We start from the raw sequence: 13,624 nt of genomic DNA on the forward strand, positions 1-13,624 counted from the left end.
ATAGGAATTATTTTAAACTCTTCAAGCTGACTGGAAGAATCTACACAGGCAAGTGAAAGGTGAGGCTCATCCTCCCATCATACAGATTCCTGATACTGTGGCTTTTGGTCTTCTTTGTATTAATAAAACTGATATTCTAAGTGTTTTAATTAAGTTCTATTACTCTGTACTGGTACTGAACAGTAGTCTCATCAGAGTCACATTTCTAGTTTGCAATGCAAAAATTATGAAATTTACTTGGACATTTCATTCTTCATCTTGTAGGAAAGAATTAAACATACCTTACAAAAACTCTCATACAATTTTAAGAGCTGAAAGGCAGTCTACATCATGGAGTCTGAATTCTTCATTTCGTATATGAGGCCCAATACAAGATACACAGAATTTCCCCAAAATTTCCTTTAAGGATAATCTCTCAATCTCCAAAAAGATATACCTCAAATGTAAGAGCTGCATTTTTTTCAGAACAACCAGCAACCAAACTAATTTTATTCTTGGAAGTGACCTTGCCCTGGCTGACCCCAGACCCCTAGTCAGCTGAGAACAGTATCAGCCCTCCCAGAGTGGGGGCTCAGAGTGGAGACAGCAAGCCTGGAAACGCTCAGCCTCCACCTCCTCTTCCTGCCTCCCAAACCCAGGGACCCTCAAGAGGCTCTCTGCCTTCCCACTGATTATTATTCTAAGAAAACAGAGGAAGGAAACCATGGTGATAAAGCACTGGAAAGTATTTCATGAGGTCCTTCATTAGGGTGAGAAGAAGAAATTAAAATAGGTAACACTTACCAAGCTCTTCCTAATATACCAGTCACTGTACAAAATGTTTTATAAATATTATTTAATGTTTACAGCAAATCAATAAGATAGTTATTATTCCTGTTTTACAAATAAGAAAACAGGGACTTGGAGAATTCAAATAACATATCCTAGCTGCAAAATGAACTAGTGAAGGATCAAGTCTTTGGACCTGGGTCTGTGTGACCCCAAAACCCACACATTCCTATTCATACTGAGCTACTGACGCTGTGTCAAGGACATTTAGGGAGGAAACTGTATAGATTACCTAGCTGGGAAATCAGGAAAACCTGAAAAATCAGACTAACAGACAAATCTGAATTTGATACTGCTTTAGTAAGAAACAAGCAAGAACAAATTCTGAACTGAAACTCTATTAAGAGAAAAAAAATGACATTTTTTCCCTATGAAAAGCAACCTATAAACACCTGCAAAATCTGATGCTTCCTAATGAAATAAGTTCAGTTCTCAAGACATATATAAGCTAAAAGTATATAAAACAGACTACAGGGATCCCCAAAATTACTCTCAAAGTAAATCAACACACTCTAAATACATTTGTGGTACAGGTCCACAATTGCTTATCTAAAATTCTGAAACCTAAAACTCAGTTTTGTAACTCACTTGGTAGCAAAACCTGATCAAAACTGAGGAAGTTTCTACCAGCCTTTTTGCCGATCCTATTTGTGAGAAAAATCATTTACTTTGCTACAGGAATATTAATGTGCTTTAATATGGGGGTACCATCCCAGACCCATCAGGAGAAATAAGTAATACATAATCCTAAGGATTTTGGAAAAGAGACCGTGAACTGTGTCATACTACTCAATAAACTTTGGAACAAGATAAATGAGAAGACAAAATTATCAAAGACCCCCAAAAAGAGTCAAAGGTACAAGTAAAACTTAGGTGTCTATGGCTTGTATAATTAGACTCAGATCTCAAGAAGTAACATCAGTTGCTAGAGCTCTTGGAAGTGTGTAGAGGGAAGAACAAGTTTATATCCTAACAGACACCCTACTCACTGCTCCAGATACTGGTGTAAAGCACAGACTAATTAAACAAGCACACTGGCATCCATGTCATAGTATGTTCTACTGTCCCTGGTGAAGGGTATCCACTCGCTTACACAGAATCAGTTTCTCTTAAAGAGTCAATTAACAGTGCATGGGTAATTTTCATAGCAAAGGATAATCTCTACCTCCAACTGCATTTCCCCCCAAATTCAACTGATAAATCTCATTAAAACTTCATAAACCGAGGGTATAGCTGTTAGTAACATATATCCACATTCTCAAAAACATCTTACCTTTGACACTTTCATGTCACAGGTCTTAGAAAGCATTATTTATCCTTCACAAAAATAGATTTAGTATTTAGTGAGATGAGACAAATAGAATTTCCTACATAGTCAATTAATACCTCACAAAGACAAAATGTGTATCTATAACACCATTTTAGCATTAGAAAGTTAACACTCCCTCCACATCCTCGCCTCCTCCATTCCTGAAATGGAATTTAGGATTCAAGTCATGAAATCTTTATAGACTATAAAATCAGGAATATCCTGTTGATAACCAAATAGGCTTAACAGCTGCCCATGGTTCTGAAAAGCATGTGTGCTAAGGAAACAAATCTGGTACCAATGCCTTCTAAATGACCTACAGAAAATGATTAAAGGAAGAGTCGTTGTTTTTATTTTATTATTATTAGTTGGCAAATAAGCATTACTGACAGACTTTTTCCTGATGTCACTGGAAAAGCTACAAAAATGAGAGGGTGTTTTTTTTATTACAAAAAAATTCTTCACTTATGGCTGCAAATAAGTCAAATAAGTCAAACACACAAGTTAGGTCCTCGAGAAAGATACTTTTCCTAAGCAGCTCAATCCAACAGCCTAAATACTGTCAGCCCAAAAACATTAAAACACTTCATGGTCTGAAATATTAAGACGTTTACTAGAATTTCCAAAGCTTATTCTTTACAAGTTCAGAAGTTAAAAAACCGCCTTTTGCTCAGGCATCAGAGCTGGGCCTTCCTGAAAAGAACCACATCTCTTATGCTCACAATTCACACTCCAGACAGAGATGTAGAGGCAGACACAGCTTTAACGTGCCTCTTAGTCTCCCTAGAAAACCTGGGAGTTCTGCAGGCACCCAGAACAACTAACTTCTTGGCCTTCCCTCCAAATGCCAAAGCACAAAGCTACTTTGAGGCTTCTTGGCAGCAAGGAGCCCTAGAAGGAAAAAAAACAGGCCCAAATTTCAGTCCCAGTTCTGTGTCTCTCCTAGACAGAACACTAACTAGTCAGGCTCCTCTGAGCCCTCTAAGCCTTGACCTTCAGTGTCCATCCTTACCAGGCCTGCATTGCCCAACTGTAGCAAAAATCTTGCTAAGTTTGTTTATTGAGAATCCTCTACTCTCAGTATCTGCTCACCCTCATTATCTGATCAAATTCCTTATCTTCCACCCACTTCCCAGGTATCTGATGATCCTGGCCTGCCTTCAGCAAGAATCCCATTTATCCCAGAATCCCCTACTTCCAATGTTTCCTCTCAGTAATTTTCCATCCACTTACCTCCACCCTGTCCTTTGCTATCAATCCCCACCTGTCCATGCTGTATTCAGAGTTGAGCCCAGTTCTATACTGAGGTCTTTATTCTCCTGTTGCAATATTTCCTGAATAAAGTTCTGTTTTTATTACTTTAATCACCGTACAGCTCTGGTCTTCTTTGACAGACTACAGTTAAGTCACTTATCCTCTCTGAGCTTCAGTAATCGCACTGGTAAAACAAGAATAAAACCTTCCTCACCAAGTTGTGGGGTAACCTAACGCATGCATGCAAAGCAGCTATTCACTGAGTGACACATGCATAGGCACTCATAAAATAGGTACTTTCAATTTCTTTATATTAGCTTTGTATTATTATTAAACACCAAAGGATATCCCAAATCAGGGCTAGGACACATGCTCTGACATGAAGCCTGTTAGGCAGTGGGTCATACCAGGCTCCCTGCCATAATCAAACTCTAGGACTTCATAGACTTATGAAGCAGCCTAGAGATATAGACAGTTCCTTGGATATGGGGCTAGAATCCTAGAAATGCTGAGAATTTGCAGCAAAGTAGTTTTTTAAAGGACGCCAATTATATTAATTACCACATCTTGTCATGAGCCAGGCAATGTGTTAAATGATTTACATTGATCCTATTTGCTCCTCTCAACAATAGAAACATAGGCAGATATTACCAATATCATGAGTCAGGTATTGTAAGAATACAAAGATTAAGAATACTTATTATACAAAGAATATCACAACCCACAACTCTAGGCTCTGATAAAAAAAATAAGTTTATTTGGAGATTCCACCTCTAACGAATGTTGCCAGGGCCATCCTAACTCACTATTTTGGAACTCTTACAGGATATTATAAGAATTTATTTCTAGTCTTTTAAAAAAGATGTGGCTACATATTTTTAAAAATATTTTAATGTTATATAATATTAAAAATTATGTGAAATTATAGTACATAGCTCTGGAGCCAGATTACTTAGGTTCAGATTTTATCTCTACCATTTACTAATAGTATGTGATCTTGAACACAGTTTAACCTCCCTACTTCAGGTTCCTCACCTGTGAACTGTGAATAACAATAGTACCTACCCTCTTAGTATTATAAGGATTAATCCTTATAACATAAGTTATAAAACCTAACATAAAACTTACAACAAATAACTTATAACATAAGTTATACATTAACTAGCAATCTTTATAAGGATTTAGTTAACATATGTAAAGCATTCAGAATATTGTCTGAAAAATACAGTAAGAAATCAATAAAATATGGACTATTATATTCTATTTCTCAATGCTTTATAACTACAACTCATTTACTAAGACTCCATTTCAGTGAAACTGGTTCAATGAGGAGATTTTTTGAGGCTGGTTAAGAAATAGGAAAAGTATTACAGAGTGCTTGGCTAAGTAATCAGCACTAAAGGACCAAAATGGCTAAAATGAAAAGGACACTCAAGTACTGGTGAGGCAATACACTGCTGATGGGAGTGTAAAATGGTACAACCACATCAAAAAACTGACTGGTAGAATCTACTAACTCTCAACAAATACATATCCCAGGACCTAGCAATTCTCCTCCCTGGTATAACCAACAGGAATGTCCACAAAAAGACATGCACTAAAACTTTCACGCCAGCGCTATTCTTAAGAGCAAAAATCTGTAAAGTGCCCAAACATCCATCAACAATATTGGGTAAAATCACACAACGAAACACCACACAGCACCAAGAATGAACAATCTGCCACTAATTACATAACAATAAAGGTGAGTTTCACAAGCACAATGTAAAGTGAAAGAAGCCAGACACGAAAGAGTATATGCAGTATGATCTGAATTACAGAAATACTAAAAACCAGCTGGATTTAATGCTGTGATGCAATACTCAGGCCTCCTGCAAGAAGGGAGCGGGCTCTCCAGCAGCTGTCGCCCCGCTCAGAAACTGCTTCTGTTGAAAGGAGCAGCAGCACCCAAAGGTATGCCCCCTCCCATGGGCAGCCAACCCCTGGAAACACGGAGGTATAATGCCTATTTCCCATGCAACTTTGGACATCTCTGAAGGGCCTTTCCAGAGCTCCCCATGGACTCAATTAAAGCCTCCACTGAGACTGAACTGTAGCTCGACCTCCCTCTCTATAGAATCCTGCTCCCTTCCTTTCTCTTCCCTTCCAGAGGTGTTGATCCCAAGAGTTCTCCCTAAGAGACTTCCTGAACCCGCACCTCACTCTCAGAGTCTGCTCTCAGGGTATCCAATCTTAAACACAAGCTAACTGGACCTATGATGTTAATGTGAGGGTACCGATGACTCCTAGGAGGAGGACAAGTAGTGAATAGAAAGGGGCAAGAAGAAAAACTTCTGGGTGATGATAAAAAATTTTTTTTAATCTGGAAGCTGATTGTATGCCTCTGTTCCAATGGGAAAAATTCATTTACTTGCATCTATGAAAGATGCACTTTTTCTTTTAATGCTTCTGTAACTCAAATAATATGTACTTTTTCATATATACTTTCTCATATATATATTTCAATGTGAAGTTAAAAGAAAATAAGACAAATTAGGAAACGATCAGAATGGGACAGAATCTTGAAGAACACTTAGTCCTACCTACACCACCTACTGTGCACTCAAACATAGTATAGAGAGGTCTCAAGAAGTCTAATGTGAGATTGCAAACCAGCTGGTGGCAACCCAGAACCTAAACTGTGCCTGGACTCCTCGACAACCGTCTTGTATTATTTCCACTAGACCATGCTCTTGCGGGTAGTGAGCAGAATTGAATCTGAGGCCAGGGAAGGACTTGCTGCAGCTAGCATACTGATACGGTTCAGGACACACTACTCCAAAATATGGCACCTTGGCATTTGAGAAAACAGCAGAAGAAAGCAAGCCACTCTCACCTTCCCCTAAGGCAGTCATAAAACCTAGCAGATCTTCCCCTGAAGTAGGTCAAAAGACTCTCATTCCAGAGGTGCCCTCCCTATACCTAGAGGAAAGGAATGTGCCTATCTCTGAAAACACAGGGACACAGAGAAGAATTTAAACAAACAGGCTTTGCCCAGCTCCCCTCTTTAACAAAGACCTAGAACTCTGGTAACGGGACAAGATCAGTGTTATTGTTGTGTCTGCAATGTGGCCAGCAGTTACAAGAGGAGCTTGTGGCATACCTTCCCAACCACACCCAGCCCTGTCTGCAGGGAACATCCCCTCCTTCACAACTGGGACCAAGACCCACAAGAGCAAGTGAAACCTCTCCCCACCTTTCCTTTCTCAAGGATGCCCCTAACATCCAGGGAATATCCCTAACGAGCAGGAGAGAATGTCATGTATAACAAATGTTTGGAACAGGCCTACAGAGCACAGAAAAAGCAATCGGATGGTGACACTAGCTGTGTTAGTAAGAGTGGCTTTAACACTGCTGCAGTGAAAATCTTACAAGCAGTCTACCTCAGTTGGCCCAGCATACATCATGGGAGATGGGAAGATGGCCACCACTGTCGTCTCAGGATTCAGAACTCCTTCCTCCAACACTGCAGCATGCTGCTTCATACGCCACATCAAAGGAACATCGTCATCCTTTGTCCAGCCACCCAGAGGGTGGAGGAGGAGGACAGGGCGCCGGTAGCCCCTCTCTAGAAGTTGCTTATGGGTATCCTGCATTAACAGGGCATGTCCATTGTGCACTGGGTTGCGTAGTTGAAATGCAAAGACAGCATCTGAAAAGAGAATTTCCAGAGTTAAGAATAGCATGTTTCTAACAGATTACTTTCCAAAGGATACGCAATTTTTCTTAAAACTTGATACTTAGGATTAAGCAAAACATATGCAAACTCAGAAATCAGAAAACTGGTAAAAAAAAAAAAATGTACTGCTTTGACCATTTAGGATAACATGACCTATACTTCTACTATACAATATTAAGTAAATCATACTTATCTGAGGATATGTACTATAACAATCATGGATTTATAAGAATTACTTTCTTGCATTCATGGGAAATGAGAGCAATCATCAGACTTTCTGGTCCTAACATCCTGGATCCACTGCTTACCATAGATAAACATTTTCGGTCTGTGCCTCAGTTACCCACCAGATCAATCCCTCCAAACGACCTAATATAATGCTTTACTAAGGGAGACAGAAAGTTAGAGAAATATGTTTGTAGTTTCAAAAATTTACTTACTGTCCAAATATGCTCACTTACAATTACTTTGCTCGACTAGAACCGTATTTTGTTTTATGATCAAAGGTCTGAATTTTGGATTATAGTTTAGCAACAACAATATCCCTTAAAACAATGAAAACTGCTAGACAGACGAAACTGGTTAACTCCTTATCTCCTGCTTACAACCCTGGGTTCATTCCTACGTGGTGCTTGCTAGCAGGAGACCTTTCCAATCCAGTTAGAGGAGCTCTGTATTTCGCCGCCCTCACAATACCTGACAAAGCATCATGCCATGCTGATCCAAGCTCGACTCAGGGAGAGGAACAGCCTCTCTCTTCTAACAATCTGTAAGCCAAATAGTACATCATCTCCAATCTATTCTCAATTCTGACCCTCTTCTATCACTGTAACAAAAGGTATCACAGGAAGACCGTGGCATCCTACTTAACTGGGATTTTTTGTTTTTGTTTTGCCACATCATGTAAAATCCAAGATTTACAGCATGATCATTACTCTTGGAAGTTCCTCACGTTACCTTTATACATGAACAGAACAGGGCTGGTTTTCACAAAGGAAATAGCTGATATGACATTAGGTACAAAAAACAGAAAAGTCTTGATATACAAGCATTTAAAATTATTTTGCTTTGGGATGGGAGGAGGGAAATAGACCTAACATTTTTCTATCCTTCTCAATGTACTTCAAATTTGGCTTTACATATTGACATAAAAGATGCCAAAATATCACTTTTGACCACTAGAACTACAGATATATATATATATACACACACACACATACACACACATCCACACATACACACACACACATCTCTTAGTTTTGTCCACTTTTTTTTTTTTTTGTAGCACCGTTGTTTGGTCCTACAAACAATGACTACCCAGTGGCAAGAAGCAAAACAAAAGCCCATACATTCTAAATACCATTCCCCACTTAAATAAACCAGAGCTCCTTGGCAAATGGCAGCTTTTAGAGCTGGGGCAAGAAAAGTACAACATGAGCTGAAACACCTTTTTGCACCATTAAGAAGGGAAGTGCTCAAAGAATAATGGGGACATCTGATGAAGGCTCATCTGACAGACCACAGTCTACACACTGGTGAATAAAGCCACACTATGACAACAGCAAGAACAGGCACCGCCCTCCCCGTCAAGCCCCTCCCAACCCTGCTCTCAGGTGCCTGAGGTCACTGAGCAGAGCCCTAGGTACTAGTGATTTACAAACCTGTGTCTTCTGACCAGAACTCTACCCAAGCTCAGACTACTGTCTCCCCAACTGCCTCTAAGTGCTCCACAGGCGCCTCACCAGCAATTCACCATTACCTACCTCAGAGGCTCAGTTTCCCTTCCTGCCCTGTCCTCCACATGTAATAAGTCCCTTCTGTTCCCTACACCTCATTTGCAGCACACTAATTACCAGCACACTCAGCCTTCATCATCTCTTCACAAGATCTGTCTTCAAATAGGTCTTCTTCCCCTACCCAACTTTACACAACAGCCAGTGACAGGGAAGAAACCCGCCAGGGACAGGATGCAAATGCAGCTGGAGACATGCTGAGCCTGAGGGAGTAGTAAAACTGGCCTACCCTCCACGGGCTTACAGTCTAGTCAGAGCAGGGGAGCAAAGACGTTCCCTAAGAGAATAAATACACGTTAAAAGGAAAATAGTTCCTTCAACTCCAGCAGGACATGACAATATTCCTTCACTTACTCCTCCACACTATTACCACAAGACTGGTGACAGCACTACCACAGTGTGGAGGACAGAGTGAGGGAAGGAAAGAATGGGCGTCTTCACCTATACATGACACTGCTGGACTGGATTCATTGATTGAACCGATTCCTTCCTGTTCCATCAACAGTGAGGATAAAATGAGAGCCAAATTCAAACGGCACTTTCCTGATTTAAGTGGTCCTTACCTCTCTACTGACATAAAAATCTACAGCACTTAAGGCCTTCTAACTGTGGCACCAACCTTTTATATGTCATCTGCCTCTCTATGCTTTTTTTTAAAGTAAAAACCACGAAACCCAATAAAATTTGATGAGAAAATCATCCATAAACGCACTGTCCTGAAAGCACGGTCTTTTGTTTTGTTTTGTGCAATCTTCCAGTTTTTCTCTTTGTTGCATACATTTTTACACAGCTATAATCAAACATATGACATTTCTATTCCGCTTGGCCATTCCAGTCTAACCACCTGTTTCTGACATCTTGTGGTCCTCTTGGAGCCACAAGGCTTACTGCTGGGCCCTATGAAATTCCTTCTTGACAGACTCACTGGAAGCTTACCCCTACACCTGGGTTCAATTACTGCACACATACAGATGGCTTCTCTTAGCCACATCTCTAAGTCCTTCCTTCCAGTTCACCGGACAGACGCATTACAAAAACTATTTCAATATACATTGCTCATTACCTACCTCTTTCCCTCAATTCTTCTACCTTTCCTATTACTGTCACATCTCAAGCCAAATTTGGGTCTGGCCCCCAAAGCCTATTCCTTCTCCTGTACTGCATGTCTATGTGAAGGAACTTCCCAGCAGAGCAAGTTCTCTCCCTTTCCTCTGGATTTCCTATCACCTAGTCCAGGAGCCAATACACTAAGGAAACAAGTGAAGTCTGATCCCTTTCCTTCCAGCAGGTAGAAGAGGAAGAAGAAAGTGAAGAAAGATTTTCTGAGCATACATGTGTGACAAGGAAGGAAATGAAGATATCAGCATTCCGTGAACACATGTAGGACAAGCCACAGGCCGCTTCATCTAGAGGCGTTGCCAGCAAGGACTGTCGTGGCACAGTGCAGAGCGACCCAGACTCTACTCTTTCCAAGCTGAGTATCCAAAGACAACTGCAAACCCAGCAAATAAATGAATGAGGTGATAAGCAGGGCAGTGCTTCTAAATCCTAGTCAATCTTCCTCAGACTTCCCAGAACTGTGCTTCACATCCCAGCCCACAGCCAGAGCCCCAGTATCCACCCCAACCACTGAACACAGAATTACAACATCTTCTTGCTTCTTTCCTCTTAACTTCACTGTAAGACTGCGCTACATAGAGCAGTAATTAGTAATTCCTTTCTTCCCTCCCACCCAAGGTTTCTATCTGCCTCTCTACCGTAAAGCTCCAAGAACAGACATTTCTGATTTTCCTAAATCAATATAGCAGCTAAACAAGACAATGGTTCTAGGGTTACTAGAGTTGTGTGTGTGCTTAATGTTTGTTTTTGTGGGTTTTTGTGAAGGGACCTGGAATAACAAAGCAGTTTGATCTCCCCTCCTCCCTCAGGATTATCATAAACTAACAGTCTTTCTTTTACTCAAACCGCTTAAGACGGGGCGGGGGGAGGGGAGCGGGTGGAAATAAAGGAATAAGAGATGGGCCCCTTGAACAAATATAAAGATATTAGAATTTTTCACAAACTGGTTAATTCATATTCTAAAGTATGGCAGCAATGAACTACTTTCTATTCTCATGACTAAAAACACTTCCAAATTAAAGTAAGATGTTGACTACAAAGCTTTGTGCCAACTGGGTTCTGTGCCGCTTATTTGCCATTCCCCTCCCCATCTATTCTCTGATGTCCTGGGGCAGGGAGCACAGGTGTCCCTCAGGGCTTCCCCTAGAAGGGGCTGTTGTCCTCCTGCCTTGAGGGTGGTGGCATTAGCAGGCAACCAGAGGATGGACGGAGAAAAGTTTTCGGGGAGCTCTTCTCCCCACTATCATCTGCCTCAGCGCATGATTCTGGCTGTGCCAGTGACCCTGCAACCAGCTGCTGCCCAGTGGCCCTCCCACAGCTGCAGCTCCCACCTGGCTTCAGAAACACTGCTTCCTGCTCTCACCCCTTTGGGACTGGCTAACACTACCCAATGCCACTAGTCCCTGGACACCTCAGCAATTCCTTGTAGGTTCCCTTAACTCTGACCACCTTTCTTTAAATACTCGCTTCACTGAATTATGCTCAAAGCCTCATCTGAGTGTGCCTTCTGCTTCCTGCTGGGAGCTGACTGACACAGGTTCCCCTCACCCAATCTCAGCTCTCTGGCTTGCTGTCACTTATCATCGAGATCCACTATCCACTTCAGAGCCAAACATAGATCTGCTTCTGCCTCAGCTTTCTCATGTAGCATCCTCAACTTTACTTAAAACATTCTTCTGATGTCTCCATTTACACACTTAAAATGTAGTTTGTAATTCAGCAACGCTATAAAGGTTTCTCAGATTTATTAACACTGTACTACCACACACTAGTCTGAAAGAAATTATGTCAACTCTTCCCTTTGCAATCAGCAGGACACCAATATTCTATGTTTAATAAACACTAACACACTCTTACTTGGCTTAAGTGAAATGCATTCTTCCCCTCCAGGATATTGGTCAATCATCGGTAATTCAAAGAACTTGCCATCTGGAAATGTATCACCTTGCAATCACCGATGTGTGTATTAAAGATTTCTCAATCCTTCCCAGCTACAGAATGGTCTAAGAACAGCTAAACTGATAGTGCTGTGCACAGGACAATAGCTCACATGGGGTAATCAAAGTACTTCTAAGATGAGGGGAGGAGAAGGAGGAAGAGGTAAGAAAAGAAATCCTAGATTAAAAAATAAATAAATAAATTCCCTGCTTTCTCTCCCCTGAACACATCAGAACTGACTTGTTATTGGCTTCCTAAAAGAGTGAACAAGAACTACAAAGTAAACTCCTCGGTCTGTTGCTTATTTGCCTCAGTATAAAAATGGAAAAAATAAAATAACCCTCCAATTTTTGTTGTTTGATGTAAGGCTAATAACTGGCTCTCAGCTACTTTAAACAAAGTTGCAATCATTCATTATGCAACACATTCTCTAAATGACTTAAAATGTTTGGCTCACAAAGAAGAGTGCAAAACAGATGTAATATGAAAGTCCCTAATTATGAATAATTCCTTGATAAGACCCTTTCAACAGTGCCAACAATTAATTTACTAACATCAGTTCCAGATATGAATTCAAATTTTGGCAAAAATTTAAATAACACAGTCACAGCAAGTCCTCCATTAAACATGTTTCTGTTCACCAGCAGAAAAGGGAAGTATACATATAATAAACTACTAGATGCTTCTGGTTGCAAATCACAGAAAACCCAACTAAAAGTATCTTAAATAATTTGAATATATGTTATCTCTTTAAATAAGAAATCTGGAGATAAATGACTCCATTGTTGGATGAGAAACTCACAGTATAAGGACAAAAGTTAGCATATTTGGAATTTTCATGAATACAAAATGGTTGCAGGAACTCCAAACGTCCAAAACAGGAAGAGAAGGGTGAAAAAAACAGAATTTGTCTGGCATAAGCCAAACTGTCAGAAAGAAAATCTTTCCTGAAAACCCTCTTCCTTAGATCTCAATGGCCAGAAACGACTTAATGCACTGACCCTTAAATCACACACTGACAAAAAAGAGTGGGGCATCATTATTAACTTGTATCAATCATTATTCATTCCTGTATACTGGGCCTAAAACATGTTAGCAAAAAAGAAGAGAAATGAGCTGTTATACAGGCAGTACCAAGTATAGCACTCAAAAGAAGTTTCTGTATCAGTAATTTAAGCCAAATATTTGCTTCAAAATCAGGAGTAAAATATAAAAGGGGAAAAGGGATCCCACACTCAAAAACCCTAAAGAAGCCAAGAAAGAAATGTGAATGAGTTAAGCAGACTAGGTAGGAACTATGGAGCACTGAAGAGTGGGTGGCCCATCTGAGGCCTCCAGTTCTTAACCCATTTTATTAAGTTCATAACACAGTCTACAGCAGTCTACAGCAGAACTTAGGTATAAACAGATAATTCTTGCTCTAACCTTCACATGAATAAAGTCTAGCTACAGTTCACACAACAAAAATTAAGGCACCTGTATTACCATGTTGCTATGAAGAAATGCCCGAGACCAGGTAATTTATAAAGAAAAGAGGTTTAATTGACTCACAGTTCCACACAGCTGGGGAGGTCTCAGGAAACTTACAATCATGGTGGAAGGGGAAGCGAACACATCCTTCTTCACATGGTGGCAGGAGAGAGAATGAGAACCAAGCAAAAGAGG

The 13,624-nt window shown here is 40.4% G+C and overlaps 1 protein-coding gene across 2 annotated transcripts in view; it reads right to left on the reverse strand.

The window, feature by feature from the left end:
* Window positions 1–13,624, reverse strand: part of PAPSS1 (3'-phosphoadenosine 5'-phosphosulfate synthase 1) — a 106,384-nt gene that overhangs the window by 24,302 nt on the left and 68,458 nt on the right. For both annotated transcript variants that reach the window (XM_003829990.5, XM_008955360.4), the window contains exon 10: window positions 6,814–7,082. In XM_003829990.5, coding sequence (XP_003830038.3) covers window positions 6,814–7,082 — 269 coding nt within the window. The remainder of the gene's footprint in view (window positions 1–6,813; window positions 7,083–13,624) is intronic.

This window comes from Pan paniscus, chromosome 3 (assembly GCF_029289425.2).
Source record: "Pan paniscus chromosome 3, NHGRI_mPanPan1-v2.0_pri, whole genome shotgun sequence".
NCBI classification, from domain to species: Eukaryota; Metazoa; Chordata; class Mammalia; order Primates; family Hominidae; genus Pan; species Pan paniscus.